The 15352-nt window shown below is 36.9% G+C and overlaps 1 protein-coding gene across 1 annotated transcript in view; it reads right to left on the bottom strand.

Moving 5' to 3' along the window:
- Positions 1–1126: 1126 nt before the first annotated feature.
- The window catches only part of TFRC (transferrin receptor), a 30758-nt gene continuing 16532 nt past the window's right edge, over positions 1127–15352 (bottom strand). The window contains exons 8-19 of the mRNA XM_040249637.1: positions 14720–14818; positions 14211–14350; positions 12383–12540; positions 11558–11677; positions 9902–9987; positions 9621–9684; positions 8767–8834; positions 7724–7782; positions 7420–7501; positions 5682–5903; positions 4717–4857; positions 1127–4161 (exon numbers count right to left, since the gene is read on the bottom strand). Coding sequence (XP_040105571.1) covers positions 3919–4161; positions 4717–4857; positions 5682–5903; positions 7420–7501; positions 7724–7782; positions 8767–8834; positions 9621–9684; positions 9902–9987; positions 11558–11677; positions 12383–12540; positions 14211–14350; positions 14720–14818 — 1482 coding nt within the window. The 3' untranslated portion in view covers positions 1127–3918. The remainder of the gene's footprint in view (positions 4162–4716; positions 4858–5681; positions 5904–7419; positions 7502–7723; positions 7783–8766; positions 8835–9620; positions 9685–9901; positions 9988–11557; positions 11678–12382; positions 12541–14210; positions 14351–14719; positions 14819–15352) is intronic.

The raw sequence follows: 15352 nt of genomic DNA, 5'->3' as shown, positions 1-15352 counted from the left end.
GCTGACCATCATTTCATGCACCTTTTGGCCATCTGTATGTCTTATTCAGAGAAAAAAGATCTTAAAACTCAACAATAAGAGAACAAACAACCTGCTTAAATTAGGAGCAAAAGATCTGGACACTTCAAAGATATACACTTGGTAAATAAAAACATGAAAAGATGCTCAACGTCTCGGCATTTGGGAAATACAAATTAAAATGAAACACCACTACATACCTACTAGAATGGCCAAAATCCAAAACACTTGATACCACCAAATGCTGCCTAGGATGTGGCGTAACGGGAACTCTCATTCTCTGCTAGTGGGAATGCAAAATGGGACAGTAACTGTGGAAGACATTTTAGAAGTTTCTTACAAAAAGATACTCTTACCATATGATCCAGCAATTGCATTCCTTGGCATTTACCCAAATGAACTGAAAACTCAACGTCCACATAAACACCTGTACATGTCTTTATTCATAACTGCCAAAATTTAGAAGCAACAAAGATGTTCTTTGGTAGGTGAATGGAGAAATAAACTGTTACATCAGACAATGGAATATTATTCAGCACTAAAAATAAACAAGCTATCAAGCTGTGAAAAGACAGAGGAAACTTAAATGCATATTACTAACTGAAATAAGCCAATCTGAAAAAGCTACATTGAATGAACCGTATGATCCCTAAGATGTAATGGAAAAACCTGAATGAACTTTTTGGCCAACCCAATACATGCCATTCTGGAAGAGGCAAAACTATGGAAACGCTAAAAATTATCAGTGGTTGCCAGAGGTTACTGGGAAGGGAAGCTGAAGAGGTAGAACAGGATACTAAGGGCAGTAACATTATCCTGTATTGTACTATAACGGTAAATATATCATTATACATTTGTCCAAACCCATAGAATGTAAACCACCAAGAGTGAATCTTAATGTAAACTATGGACTTTGGAGGATAATGATGTGTCAAGATAAGAGTCCCTGATTGTAACAAATGTACTTGGTGGGGGTAGGGCACTCTCAGAATATTGCTAATCAAAGAAACTGGGATGGGGGTGGTGTGCAGGCAGGGCGTATATGAGAACTCTGTACTTTCCACTCAGTTTTACTGGGAACGTAAGTGAAATCTATTAAAACGACAACTCAGTGTTCAAGCATTTTATTAAATCATTTGAGTAATCTCCACATTGTTGCACATACCAGATTGTATACAATTTTAAGGGCATATCACTTGTTCACAAACATACAGCTGAGCAGTAAATTGGCTAATACACTATTTTTAGTAAACTAAAATTTCAACAACATTCCAGAGGAAACACAATAAAGGTCATGCAAGTTCTAGAATAGTGAATCATGACAAAGCTCCCTCATTTTATCCTTTTACCTTCAAAATACATGTGACATCTAAAACCGGAAAAAATCTGACCAGCTGGTTGGTATTAGTCAGATATCCAATTCTTCCAGGAATATTAAGCCCCTTACCACATAATGACTTTTTTGATTGCAAATAACTTAATCCTAACTACAGAAAAATTTTCTGAAGAAATTTACTGCTGTAAAATGTATACCCGTTATTCATAATATGCCTTGAAGTCACTGAACTTTCATTAAAATGACAAAGCATGATACTCAAACCAGGAATCCCAACTCTGACCTTTTCACTTACACTAAGTATCAGTTCAAGATAAAACATTGGAAGACTGAAACAGACTGAATAGTCAAACAAATCAGTGAGGCTATATTAATCTAGATCTATTTTAATTTACATAAATGACACTAAGTTTAAGAATCTTAAGATTACCCTATGAACTTTTTTTAGGTGACAGTATTGAACTGCCTTAGAACAAACAGCTGATTATCAGGTTTATAATAAAAATGGGTGAGTAGAAAAAAAAAGTCCTAACTGATGTGGTCTCAAACTTACGTGTTCATGTCTACGTTTAACTTATAACCACCAAATACTGATGGTTGGGGAGACATGATCAAAGACCTTTTAGCAAACTTTACCTCCCTCAACCCTGCAGTGCCCCTCCCCCCAAACTCTGGTACAAGTTTCTACTGCTTTAAGCTAAAAGGTTAATTCTGGATTCAAACCTGTGTGAACTACATTTATAGGAGATAACATGCAAATAAGGGGATAAAGTTAAATTCACCTGGCAACAGCAAACATTATAAATGTATGCTACTATCCTGCCTAACAGAAGGCCCGGAGAGACCACAAATATAACAAAACACATTAGGTTTAAAAACAAAGAACCTTGAAGGAAGTAGTTTTATTTTACAGTGGATGAAGTTAGCCACCAAATGCTAATGACCACAAAATGTTTCTGCAACTAAAACTAAAAGATAGAGAATTATAGGGAGCTGGGAATACATGTTAGATACTAACGATCTTCAAGCTTTAAAGATGTCATTGCATGAAGAAAATTATGGGAAACACTGTTCCCGATAATTACGTACACCCTTAGTGTAACATATGGAGATCACTGTCTCCGATACAGACACTGTGGTAGGCAAAAACTACCATGTTCTTTATACATTATGGAAGACACTGCTCCCGATAATGTGAGTTAGGTTTGTGACAAAGGTACTGGAAATTTTGCAAAATTCAGATTGAAGTTACATCTTAGAGAAATTGAACTGTAAAATTTTGCATGTATGAATACAATCACAGCTTTTAAGTGACATTAATTTATAACTTGGTCACAATTCACTGCATTTAGTAGAACTGCCATTTTTATCTGGTTAGCTAAATAGAAGTTTAACTTGATTAGCAACCACTAATTAAATTTAATTCTCAAGACTGAGCTTTATAATTTTATTTGGCTTGCGGTTATTTTTTAACACCCTTAAGTGTTGACCACAAGTGCAAAACTTCCAGTATCTGTTGGGTTTTATTAGCAGATGCTGCTTTTATTAAAAAAAAAAACAAAAAAACGACAGTATAACTGTCATAATTATGGAAGGCACTGCTTCCGATAATTATCTTCTATTAAAAAAAAAAAACACCATTTATAGTGAACTCTGTCACTGATAAATAAACAATAAATATCTCAGTGCCAAAATGACAGGAAGCTTTTCCAAAAAATTAACACCTTGGCCAAAATTTGGCCAAAATTTGGCATTGTGTTCTCTAAAGTCTGATAAATTGAGTTTGAAATTAAACACCTAAAACCTGGTTCTCTTTCAAAATACCTTGGAATAAGTGAAAACAAAAAACTAACAAAGATTTATGGGACAAGGGATAGAGGAAAATAAAATATACTAGGTCTTTGGCTTTCTGGTCTCCTCTTTTCATAGATAATCTTGAGGTTGCCACATTAAGGCCTTACTCCTGTGATAAATAGTTGAACCTCATTTTATACAGCTGAAGGCCCTCTATTTCAGACCTCATTGGCAAGAAAACATGTCCCATCTCTTCTGAAAGTGAACTGTTCCACTTTCAGAGGTGGAAACCAGCTAAATCCTTATAGAAGGCAGAGACCCCACGTGGAGAGTAAAGCCTTACAGCCTGGTGTCTGTCTAGCATCGAATGAAGATGGAAGATCACTCTAAGCCACCTTCCTCCTCCAGCTCAAAAAGATAACCAGCTCACGTCCTTAGGATTTAGACCAATAGTTCACATAACTGGTTCTGACTTTTTTAGAACTATGACAGGAAAGAGGCAGTTACCATTACAAAGCACTAAAAATTCTAGAGATAATCACAGAAAATATTCTACTGTGAACATTTTAAAAAATTATTCAATTTAACTAGAAATGCAAGTACCTACCCTGTATTAAAAGCTGCTGCCTAAAGACCAACATCTAGTAGTACCAAGATTGGGTAGATTTTTAATATTAGTTTTTTAGCCCTACTGAAAATTTAGCATAACCAATACAAGTCTAGAAACCACACTACCCTGATGTTCTCGTATTAAGTTATGGGTGTCACATTTAAAATTCGTTGTCAATGTCCCAGATGTCCCCAGAGAGGGCATTTGCAGCTCCCTGAATAGTCCAAGTTGCCAGAGCCAACTGGTTTTCCAACAGTGTTTGATTAAAAGCACCGTTAAGTTTCTTACGCAGCTTCAAGTGCTCAAGTAAAGCTGACAGAGTGTGAGAGCCAGAGCCCCAGAAGATGTGTCGGAAAGGAAACTCTCTTGGAGACACATAGGGTGAGAGGAGGTGATATTCCACCTACGGAAACAAAACATAGACCTTACACAATGCTACAGCTTTTGTCGTGAGAAAACAACCTGATATAGTAAAACCACCATCATTCTCTCACTTTAATGTTTAAATTTCCCTGAATTTTAAGAATGTTGAGAACCAAGCTACTAATCTTCTAATGTTAAAACTGTAAGGAAAGCTGTCAATTCCTTTGTAAACTCTAACTGCACTGGGTTGTTTTTTGTTTCTTTTTTGGTTGGAGCCTCCATACAGAAGTTTCCACTACAATAAAACAGCTAAGGGCTGAATTAAACAGAAATACAGAGAAAATGACAGATGAAAATCATTAGTGATCCTTTCTTTAAAATGATTTTAGAGCCTAAAAAAACTAATACTAGGTCAAATGTCTTCTGTATTTTCAGTTTAGATATACTAGCTTTAGACCTTTTTTAAAATTTGTGCTGAATTCTAAAGCGGGAAAGGATTCCAGGCTCCTAGAATAAAATCTACTTTTTAGAAACACAAGATTTACCAATTAGAAATGAATAAACTTGAATTCCTCTTTTTCTAAGGATTACGTACTTTCATGATACGGTCATTGATGTCCCTCATCACAGATCTGTCTGTTTTCTCAGCATTCTTATAATCCGTAGTTAGTCTAGATGTAGCACGGAAGAAGTCTCCACGAGCAGAATACAGCCACTGCATATTCAGACCCATATCCTGAAACAGAAAGACAAGAAAGTCACTATTAGACATTATATTTCTAAGGGTGTTATTCTACATACCTTTCTAAATTTAGGTGTAGTAACTGAAATGATTCTGATAAAAGGGGGTGAGACTCCCAAACAAGCTCAAGTCAGCAAAAGCTAGATATAAACATATTGTATACAAGGTTCCAGGCTCTATAAGCTAAGTAACATACTCATATTTAAGCTCAGCAAATAGTACTATTATCCATTCTTAATCCCAGTTTCTGATCAGTTACAATTAGTTTCAAGTTTCAAGAAAGCTAATCCTTATAATTAAGATTCAGTTATCAGTGATTTACTTTATTTAAGGGATCTGTTGAATCGCTTTCTGGTACTACAAAAGCCACTCATTAATATTAATTTGGTTTTATCAAAACTTTGAATATTCGACAAAAAGGATCAACACTAAATAAACCCACTGGCTATGTTCCTCTCTCCACCCATGTGATCTCTGAAAAGTATTTGTGGCCCAAACTTAAAAGTTCATAGTTGAGATCTTCATATGGTTTACATCCAGCCTCTTTATGGGGTGCTAGGAATACGTGAATGAGAGAATTGTTCCAGATGAATGAGGTAACACCGTTGTAGATTCTGAAACACCTGCTGTGGTCTGTCCTATGTACTGCAGTCTCTGAGCTTCCTCTCAAGTGAGTTGTGGATTCTACGCAAAATTATACTTCAGTGCACTTTAAAACATACTTTGGCTACCTGTCCTGTTCCCCAGGAATAGCTAAACAGTATTCTTCAGACTGTTTAATACTTTACCAGTAGGAACCTGATTTAATTAGTGCTTACCCTTATGTCTGCTCTGAATAGGTTCATTTCCTTCACAAAACGAAGTATTTCATCATTATACATCTCATAGTTCAGGTCCAGCTCAACACCATGGGTAAGTTTAATCAGAAGCTGACCAGCCACTTCTGCTGCTGCACGTGCCACTCTGTTCAACTGAGGAACTTCTCTGTTCAATGTCTCATAGGTGTCCATGGGAGTGCCTAAATAAGGGTAATCTGTGTCCTGGGAAACAAACGTGGGTTATAAGACGAGGAGCTTCACATTCTAGTTTCCCCCATCAAGGTAACAGTAACTATAATTCTTCCTTTGCTTTTAATATATTCCTTCTCCAACTTTATCTCCTATCCACTACTTTCAGAAGATACAGCTTTTGCTTGTTCCTCTGAACCTAACCTACTCCTGGAATGATTTTACTTTCTCCTAAGCTGTACTGAATCCCTGTTTATCACATCACAGACCCTGAATGGATTTGTAGCCAGAAGAGGTTGTATCCTTGTTCTTGTCTTCCTGAGAAGTTTGGCATGAGAGAAGAGGAGAGCATGCCTGAAATGTACTTTCAGTATAAAGTGTTACTTTTAGCCAAACATTTACCTTCTTTCCCATCATGCATTCATGCTACCTTTCTGATGAGACACTCACAAGAACTCTCTACTTTCACTGGACAACTTTAGTAACTATTTCTTCAACTCTACCACTGTGCTTGGTGACAATCTCATTGGCAGTCCTTTGGTTTGACCTCAGTCCTTAACTTGCAGACTCTACATGCTTATCTGTATGTGTCACATACGTATCTGTATAGGTATGTATGTTATTTGTATAGTTATTACCTATACCTCTGAACAGCTTAAAAAAAAAAGACTTCTGAAGGTCAACAGAGATCCATAAATTTCCTCAACCCTGGGACCTGACACTCAGTTCCTCCTAGGGTACTAAATAGACATCATGACCTAATATTTCAATACCATTCATATTGCTGATCTAGCAGAAAGTTAGGGGAATTCCAGCTATGTTAATCTCTAAATCCACACCTTTCATCACTTCCTCACTTTTTCTGTCCTAATCCCAGGCTAAAACACCCAGTGGGAAGAAGTCTAGTAAGGACCTGGCCTCTACTGGGTCAACAATTTGATGCCAAAGTCAGCAGTTTCTACCCTGAACCCCTGTTAAGAACTCTGGTATCTCTGTATACCTTGGAAGAGCCTGCTACAGAGCTAGTTTTTCAACTCCAACACAGAGGCCTTCATTTTCAGTCTGCCTGGACTTCAGTGTCTTCTAATTGGCTCTTGTACCAAGCCAATCTTGGTTTTCCAACAACTTGGTCAGTTCAAAGTTCTGTCCCTTAAAAAGCTTGCCTTTTTTTTTTTCGTGCTTTTATCTATAATCCCTGCCTAAGAGACTAACTAACATCTCGGGACAAACATCTACAATCATATTTCAACAGGCATCAAGAATAGCATTATCCAGTAGAACTTTGTTTGAAGGAAATATTCTATACTTGCACTCTCCAATAGACAGCCTTGTTACTAAAAGTCATCATATATAACTGAAGAAGTTTTAGCAAATAAACTCAAATGCTAACTAAGCTGAGATTAAAATTAATTAAGACTGACAATAAGGAAGATTACAGTAACTGCACATATATAATTTCTTAATACATACTAAGCATTCTAGGAAACCTGGTCTCAAAACTGACCAAAGCAGATCTAAGATATAATGCTGTACCATTCTTCAGACTTACCTCACAAAAACAGAAAGAGACTGCTGGGATTCCAGAATATGCAAGGAAAGGGAAAGCAGCATTATCCAAAGAAAGTTTCTTCCTACAAGAAGAGCCAAAAAGTGTCTTTAGAAAGTTTTTTAAAGAACAGACTATGCTACATGCACCCCTATCCTACCCTCAAGTAAATTCTTAAACTGAATCTTTCCAGGTACAGGTAAACTCAATGCTAGGTTATGTTTAAACCTCGAATGGACATAGTAGATACTATTTATTGAGTGACCCTGCTTTCCTGTTAGCTATTCATTCACCTTTCTCAACTTACACTTTGCTGATCCAGTTGCTGTCCCGATACAGAGACAGCCCAGTACGTGGATGTTTCACCTGTAAAATAAATTATGATTAAAATGAACCTTTCTAGATTTATTCATTCAGACTAGTCACTAACATTTTTCTCTATAAATATTTATTTAAAACATTAAATTTTTCATTATATCATCTTGAAAAAAATTTAAAACAATCCATAATTTCTGAAGTTATTCCTTCTAGGCTTGTGCTGTTAGTTCTTTTAGTTATGAGAAAAAGTTTTCCTTTTTAACATTTTAAAGGGGCTTCACCCAGTCTTAACAGTGCTTATTAGCTTTTATGTTCTGCCTACTATCTTCTTTCTAGTTTCTTCCTTTCAACACATTTTATACTACTGCCAGCCTAATCTGCAAACACATTACTGCCCTGTTGGGAGACCCTATAGTAACCCCCCAGTTTCCCATGGAATCAAGGTCAAGTTCCCTGACCCTTTTTCGTCTCCAGCTTTAATCACTCCAATATGTTTTTTCCCTGCTCATTCAAAACTATATTCATTCATATGTCTGTTTTTATCCAATGAGTATTTCATCTGGCTTTCTTATTTAAGTCTCAGGTATGGTCTAAGTTCATTTAATCCATTCTGAAGGAGATCAGTCCTGAGATTTCTTTGGAAGGAATGATGCTTAAAGCTGAAACTCCAGTACTTTGGCCACCTCATGTGAAGAGTTGACTCATTGGAAAAGACTCTGATGCTGGGAGGGATTGGGGGCAGGAGGAGAAGGGGACGACAGAGGATGAGATGGCTGGATGGCATCACTGACTTGATGGACGTGAGTCTGAGTGAACTCCGGGAGTTGGTGATGGACAGGGAGGCCTGGCGTGCTGCAATTCATGGGGTCACAAAGAGTCAGACATGACTGAGTGACTGAACTGAACTGAACCCTTCCTTAACATTCTGACTCTAGACAACCCTCATAGACACCTACAGTTCAATATAAATGTTTGTCATCCTAATATTTTGTCTAACTTTCATTACACTTTCATGATTAAGGATATACTCACATCTTTCATGATTTTCTCAATAAGTGAATACAACAGTGGGCTGGCAGAAACTTTGAAATTGGTAGTACCTGCAAAGAGATTAACATTGCTCCTCCTTTAGTCAAGCAGTTTGCACACTACTACTTCTACAGCTAAAACTACATGGCAAACAGGAGGACAATAACCTAGATCGATGGCATATACAACAACTATCCCTCTTTATGAAGTAGACAAAAAAGTGGTTGAGGAGTCAAGCTCTTGAGTGACTGCTAAACACCAAATTTCATTCAAGTGAAGCTCCTAGTCCTTGAGTTTGCGTATTTAATGTTAATGATTTGTACTTTTGTAACTTTTTGGTTCACCCATGTTAGGGCAGTCATCTATTAGCTATAGCAAGCTTGTTATATTCAATACATTTTGTTGCAAAGGTAAAATAGCAATAATGACTAATAAAATTTAGTTTAATTGTAACTCCTTCCTTTTTCTTCCCCAAATAGATATTTCATTACTCTCCACTTCATCCACTGGCTACATCTGTATTTTTAGTAACACCAGACTCTTTCAGAAGTTTGATTATCTTATATTTCTATCCATGAAGCCACAATCTAGCAAGTTGTGAATTAGTCTCCAGAAGTACCATTCTATTGGTATGGTTTATTTCCTCCTGGTCCAAAGTAGGTAACTAGTAGTTCTCAAACTTTAGTGCATCATAATCAACTAGAGCACTTAGAACAGTTTGCTAGATGGTATGGTCCAGATTCTGGTTCAAAAGGTCTAGGGTAGGGCCTGAAATTTTGCATTTCTCACGTTCCCAAGTGATCCTGATACTGCTGATCTGGGACCACGTAAAGAACCACTAAAGAAAAGACACTTACCAACAACAGCTTTATCCAGATTAATATAAGTGAAAGCCTTTAAATGCAATGAGGAAAGGTATCCCTGGAAAAGGAAAAATACGAATGTACTAGTATGTATTAATCCAGTTATCACCGACAGAGCTATCATTAGGGATTTCTGTTTAAGTTTGGATTTTATTGAAACTAAATATACAAAGGTAAAAAATGATATAAACAAATTTAAAAGAGTATGGTTTTTGGAAGATAAGCAATTATAAGTGGGAGGCCCATTCTGGGCATGGATGAGATATAGATAATACCTCTAGCCACTCAGTGGCACCAACAGCTCCAAAGTCTCCAGCACTCCAGCTGGCAAAGACAATGCTTCTGCTGGGTTTAAACTGACCTAAGAGACAACAAAAAGTTAGTTCTATCTTGGGAAAAGTTACAAGTTGGTAACTGACTTAAGATGCATCAGAAATTTCAGGTTACAGACTACAGATTCAAAACTATTTCTTTTCCTTTTGAGGCCCCAAGTGAAAAGAACCAAAAGAAGAAATAGAAATAAATGTTAAAAGTAATAGGAGATCATTTGCAAATAAGACCTTAAGTACATAGGGACCAGCTTACTAGACCTCACTCCTACATTCCATTCTTTGAGTCCTGTAACTTCCAAACCAAGAGCTATTTGAAATCACAACCAAAGGATCTTCTTTGAAAACGATTTGCCTAGAAGTCACTTAAGATACCAGATTACTTAAAAACAAATATTTGACATAGAATTAAAACTCACAAATTTAAGTTTAGGAAAGAGTGAGTTTTCAGAGAAATTAATGATAGCTCCTTTGAGGCTTTTATGGGCCATTACCTTCCACTCCACTCCACTCCTCCCCCTCCTCCGGGTACATCTTTTTCTGCATTAACTTACTTTTGTATATGAGTTAAGCACTGCAACTTGCCCTAGGACCCAAAGATTCAAGACTCTGATGGGGGTTTGCATGTGTGGGTGGGTTGATATAAAAAAGTGGCAAGTACCATATAACAAAGGCTTGAAAGTGAGCCTTTCTTACATAAACATATTATATACTATATAATATACTTACAAATCAAATATAGAATATTTTATTTATAAAGTTATATATTATCATTCTATAATCAAACTATAGAACATAGTGCAGAGGTATGACACTGCTTGCTTTCAAACAGATTCCTTAGGGACCATGTTAGATTTGCGGTATCATTCTGGATATGTCAAAGAGAATTTAGGGCACAATACAATGGTTTTCAGTGTCCCAGAGAAACTCATGATTCCCAGTACAATGAAGACACTGTACAGAAAACTGCTTCAAAGTCATAGGCAGATACAACAAAAGACAACCTACTTTGTACTTAAGAATTCAGGGTCTAGGGATTCCCTGTTGGCTCATGGTAAAGAATCTGCCTGCCAATGCAGAAGATTCGGGTTCAATCTCTGGTCTAGGAAGCTCCCACATGCCGCAGAGCAGCTAAGCTCGTGTGCCACAACTATTGAGCCCGCAATCTAGTGCCCAGGAGCCGCAACTACTGAGCTCATGTGCTGCGGCTACTGAAGCCCCAGGTCCTAGGGCCTATGCTTTGCAACAAGAGAAGCCACGGCAAGAAGAAGCCTACACACCTCAACAAAGAGTAGCCCCCACTTGTCTCAAATAGAGAAAGCCTGTGCAGCAATGAAGACCCAGCACAGCCAAAAATAAATAAATAAACTTTAAGGAATGTTTATGTAACAAAGGCTTACTTTTAAGCCTTTCTCCCATGATACTTGCCACTCTTATATCCACCCACCCACACATACAAACCCCCATCACATTCTTGAATCTTTGGATCCTAGGGCCCAGCATAAGTGAACCATAAGAACATAGGCAAAAGTGAGCAAAGCATATTATAACATTTAGAAGCACAGTACATAGATGCTCAAGTTCTCAAAATTTGTACTCTACCTTTTAAGACCATATCGGAAAGTATCTGGGCAAGTGTCAATAGCAGACTTGTTCCTACACTGGACTTTGCAGCTCCAGGACCCCAGGCATCCCTCTGGGCCCCTACTATAATATAGCGATCTTAATTAAAAAAAAAAAAAAGATAAATTATTCAAACAGCTTTTAAACTGTTTTCTAATAGTGAAGTCTAGAATAAGCACATTAGTAGAAGGGTAAAAAATGTAGTATATGTAGTAAGGGTAAGAGATCCTTACTTCAGATCTGACTTAGGACTCCAGGGATTAAACATTCATATGATAATACTAATCTCTTTTTTCTACATTACTAATTAAGGTTACTCACTGCCTACTTATTTGTGCTTGCTAACTGTCTAGTAAGCACTGAAGTCCAACGGCTTTCCTTACCAAATGATATATGACTATTTGATAGCAAACAGATATAGTGGCAAACTACAGCCTGTGTGCCCATTCATTAATATTGTCCATGGCTGAGTTCATGCTGCAGTGGCAGAGTTGAAGAGTTGCAATGGAGACTGTTTGGCCTACAACATGTTTATTATTTGCCCCCTTAAGAAGAAATTTGCTTACCTCTGGTCTATTTAATAACTTAAAAAGAGATTTCCTAGGCACAATGGTCAGTTCAAGAAGTTAACTTTCTAGGCTGTTATTACCTCCTACTAAAGCTGGCACTTGAACTTTAGTTCACTTTAGGACAGATATGGTTTAGCATTTCAAGAAACTAAGCCCAGTCGCCCTCCTGCCCTCGCTCCCTCTAGCCATATCTTTAGTGAGGAAAACCAAACAAAAAGTCCCCAAGGATCTTTACCTGGTTCTTCAAAGCCCTTAATAACTCCAAAGACGTTAAAAATTCTTATCTCCTTCAGCACATTGTTCACGCTAAGTTTCACATTTTTATCCTGTGACGATACCAGCTTACATGAAGAGTCTGTTCCCCAAATACCAGGACAGTCTCCTTGCATATTTCTAGAAACAGAAAGTAGAGATCAGAGTTCTGAGTTACTGTTATCTTCCTCTAGGTTTACAAAATCAGTGACTTTCGAGGTTAAGAGGACAAATAGAGGGAACACACAAAATTACTCACTAGTGACCAAACACTTGTGTTTACTCTCATCTGTAGGCAGTCATTTGAAAAGTATGAGTTGCTTCCTAGTTTAGTGAATTTTTAAAAAATTGCCTATCCCACCTGATATGTGTTTCTGCCAGAGAATAGCTATAATTTACATTTTAAATAGACTCCAAGATAGATTAAAAATGAAGTCTTTATCTATAAAGGTGCATTAATACATTGTCATGTTTCCTAACTCTCCACTAACAAGGCAAGTGAAAGTGAAAAGTGAAAGTGAGAGCCGCTCAGTTGTGTCCAACTCTGAGACCCCATGGACTATACATACACAGTCCATGGAACTCTCCAGGACAGAATACTGGAGTGGGTAGCCTTTCCCTTTCCAGAGGACCTTCCCAACCCAGGGATCAAACCCAGGTCTCCCACACTGCAGGCAGATCCCTCACCAGCTGAGCCACAAGGAAAGCCCAACAAGGCAAGTATACATTCTTATTTCAGTTACGAAAGAATACTCTCATGCTGCTAGAGTTAGGTTAGATAGCTTTCCCCTTCTGATTCCGCATGTGTTATCCAAATAATGACTGCTCAAAAAGGGCTGACTTACGTAAATAAGTCAAAACATTATTAACTCCCCAGTATGTAAGAACAAGATAAAGGGCTGGCTTCACAGATTAGGAAAGGCTTGTAGATAGTAGGAAGAAGTAGCTGATTCTAAGTTTGATTTTAGTCAAAAAGAATCACCTATTACAAAAACCTCTTAGACACATTATTAATAGTCATATATAAAGTCCTTGCATGTAGATGGCTCTTCATTTGATATCAGTAATCCTGCTAAGTAGAATACACTTCAGCTATACAATTACGTCAAACATCACCAATGTGGTTACAGTAACTTATTCTATGTCACATAGCAAATAAATGCTCACATGAATGTCTGAAAATAGACTAACATCCCCTGCCAATACGAGGGGATATATCCAGATCAAGATAAAAATTAATGACATGTACTCTAACCAGCCTGGCTTCTACTTTTAAACAGAAATACTAGTACACTAGGGAGGATATCCAGAAGGGCTTGTTATGACTATAAAGCATCTGGGAAACTGTCATGAGAACTGAGGATATTCAATCTATAGACAAGGAAAGAAATCATTCTGTTGCTAAAAAAGAAAGTCCAGAACTAATGGATATTCCAGGGAATAAGATTTCAGCCCAATACAAATTCTAACAGATCTTCTCCAATAACTGAATGTTGCCATAGGTAACAAAATGCTTTAACCACAGGAAGTACTCAAGCAGAAGGTATGCCAACAATATTACACAAGAAATTCACTGGGTGGACTGAACAAGGTCTCTTCAAGTTTAATGAATCGAATGTCTATTAAGATCACTTTATAGAGGAAAATTTCCATTTTTATATACATCAAGTTAACAGCTACCCATCCCCCAAAGACCCAACATGTGGAAAATTACAGCCAATTGTTTTAAGATTTTATCAAATCCACAGATTATTATTTCTCCCTAATCATAAAACTTGACTCTGCAAGATGGCTTTCAAATAAGAACTTACTGAAACAGCTTTTCTGCACCGGCTCTGGAAATTGTTTGGACAGGTATGTTCGGCAATCCTGAAGACTGAGATGGTGGAAATTGAGTGTGATTAAAAGAAGGGAATCCAGGTGTGTAAGGGTCACCTGTTCCCAGATGAGCCTAGTAAAACAAAAGAGTAATTAGCTCACACATTTATTCAAGAAGTCCCTATAAGATTCAAATTCTGTATGAGGCTATAACCTACATTTATAGTCTGAAAGTCTGAGTGGCTGTATAATATATGACTTTTGTTTTTATATGCCATACGTCAAATTCTTAATTCAAGGTACTACTGGTAAAGTATTTTTAGCAATAAGTAATAATTAGGTTTCAAAGTCATGCAATTCGTCTTCTCACTTACTGCTAAAATTCTCCAAGGGCAAAAAAAGTATTTAAGGAAGGCATAGTTCTATTGCTATTAATGTAGATGGAACCCAGCATCAATTTGTAGAAGCCAGTAACTTATTCAGTCAAGAAATAAAAACTCACATGTCCAAACAATGGAAGATTTGCGTTAACAATGGGAAATTTACTATGGTCCATGTATATCAAGACACCAATTGCATTTAAACTTTCAGCATTTGCCACCTAAAGAAAAACACATAAAGCTCAGAAAATGAAGATCTAATCAACAAAAATTAAAAGAATACATACTGAACATACACTGAAGACAAAGGGCTACAGCAGACTACACCAATACTTCCAACATTTCAATAGCTAACATGTATAGGAAAAAAATAATTGCCTTAAAATGTAACTTTTTTAAAGAAATTAACTGAAATTTTTACAAGATAACTGTAGATTCATTTGTAGTTTTAAGAAATAATAGAGATCCACTGTAAACTTTGCCCAGTTTTCTTTTAGTCAAAGTCTGCAGAACTAACAGCCTGAATACTAACATTGATACCATACAATCTACATATGTCATTCAGACTGCCCCAGTTTTACTTGCACTCATTCATGTGTTTGTACATATTAAGTTCTAAACAATCAATCAAAATACCAAACAATCAGTTTTAACACCACAAAGATTCTTCCAGTTGCCATTTGTTTTCACCCTCAACTTTTGGCAACCACTAATCTCTCTTCCATTTCTAAAACGTTGTCATTTCAAAAATCTTA

Source organism: Oryx dammah, unplaced genomic scaffold (genome assembly GCF_014754425.2).
Source record: "Oryx dammah isolate SB20612 unplaced genomic scaffold, SCBI_Odam_1.1 HiC_scaffold_2, whole genome shotgun sequence".
NCBI classification, from domain to species: domain Eukaryota; kingdom Metazoa; phylum Chordata; class Mammalia; order Artiodactyla; family Bovidae; genus Oryx; species Oryx dammah.
This window is presented reverse-complemented; position numbering and strand designations above follow the sequence as displayed.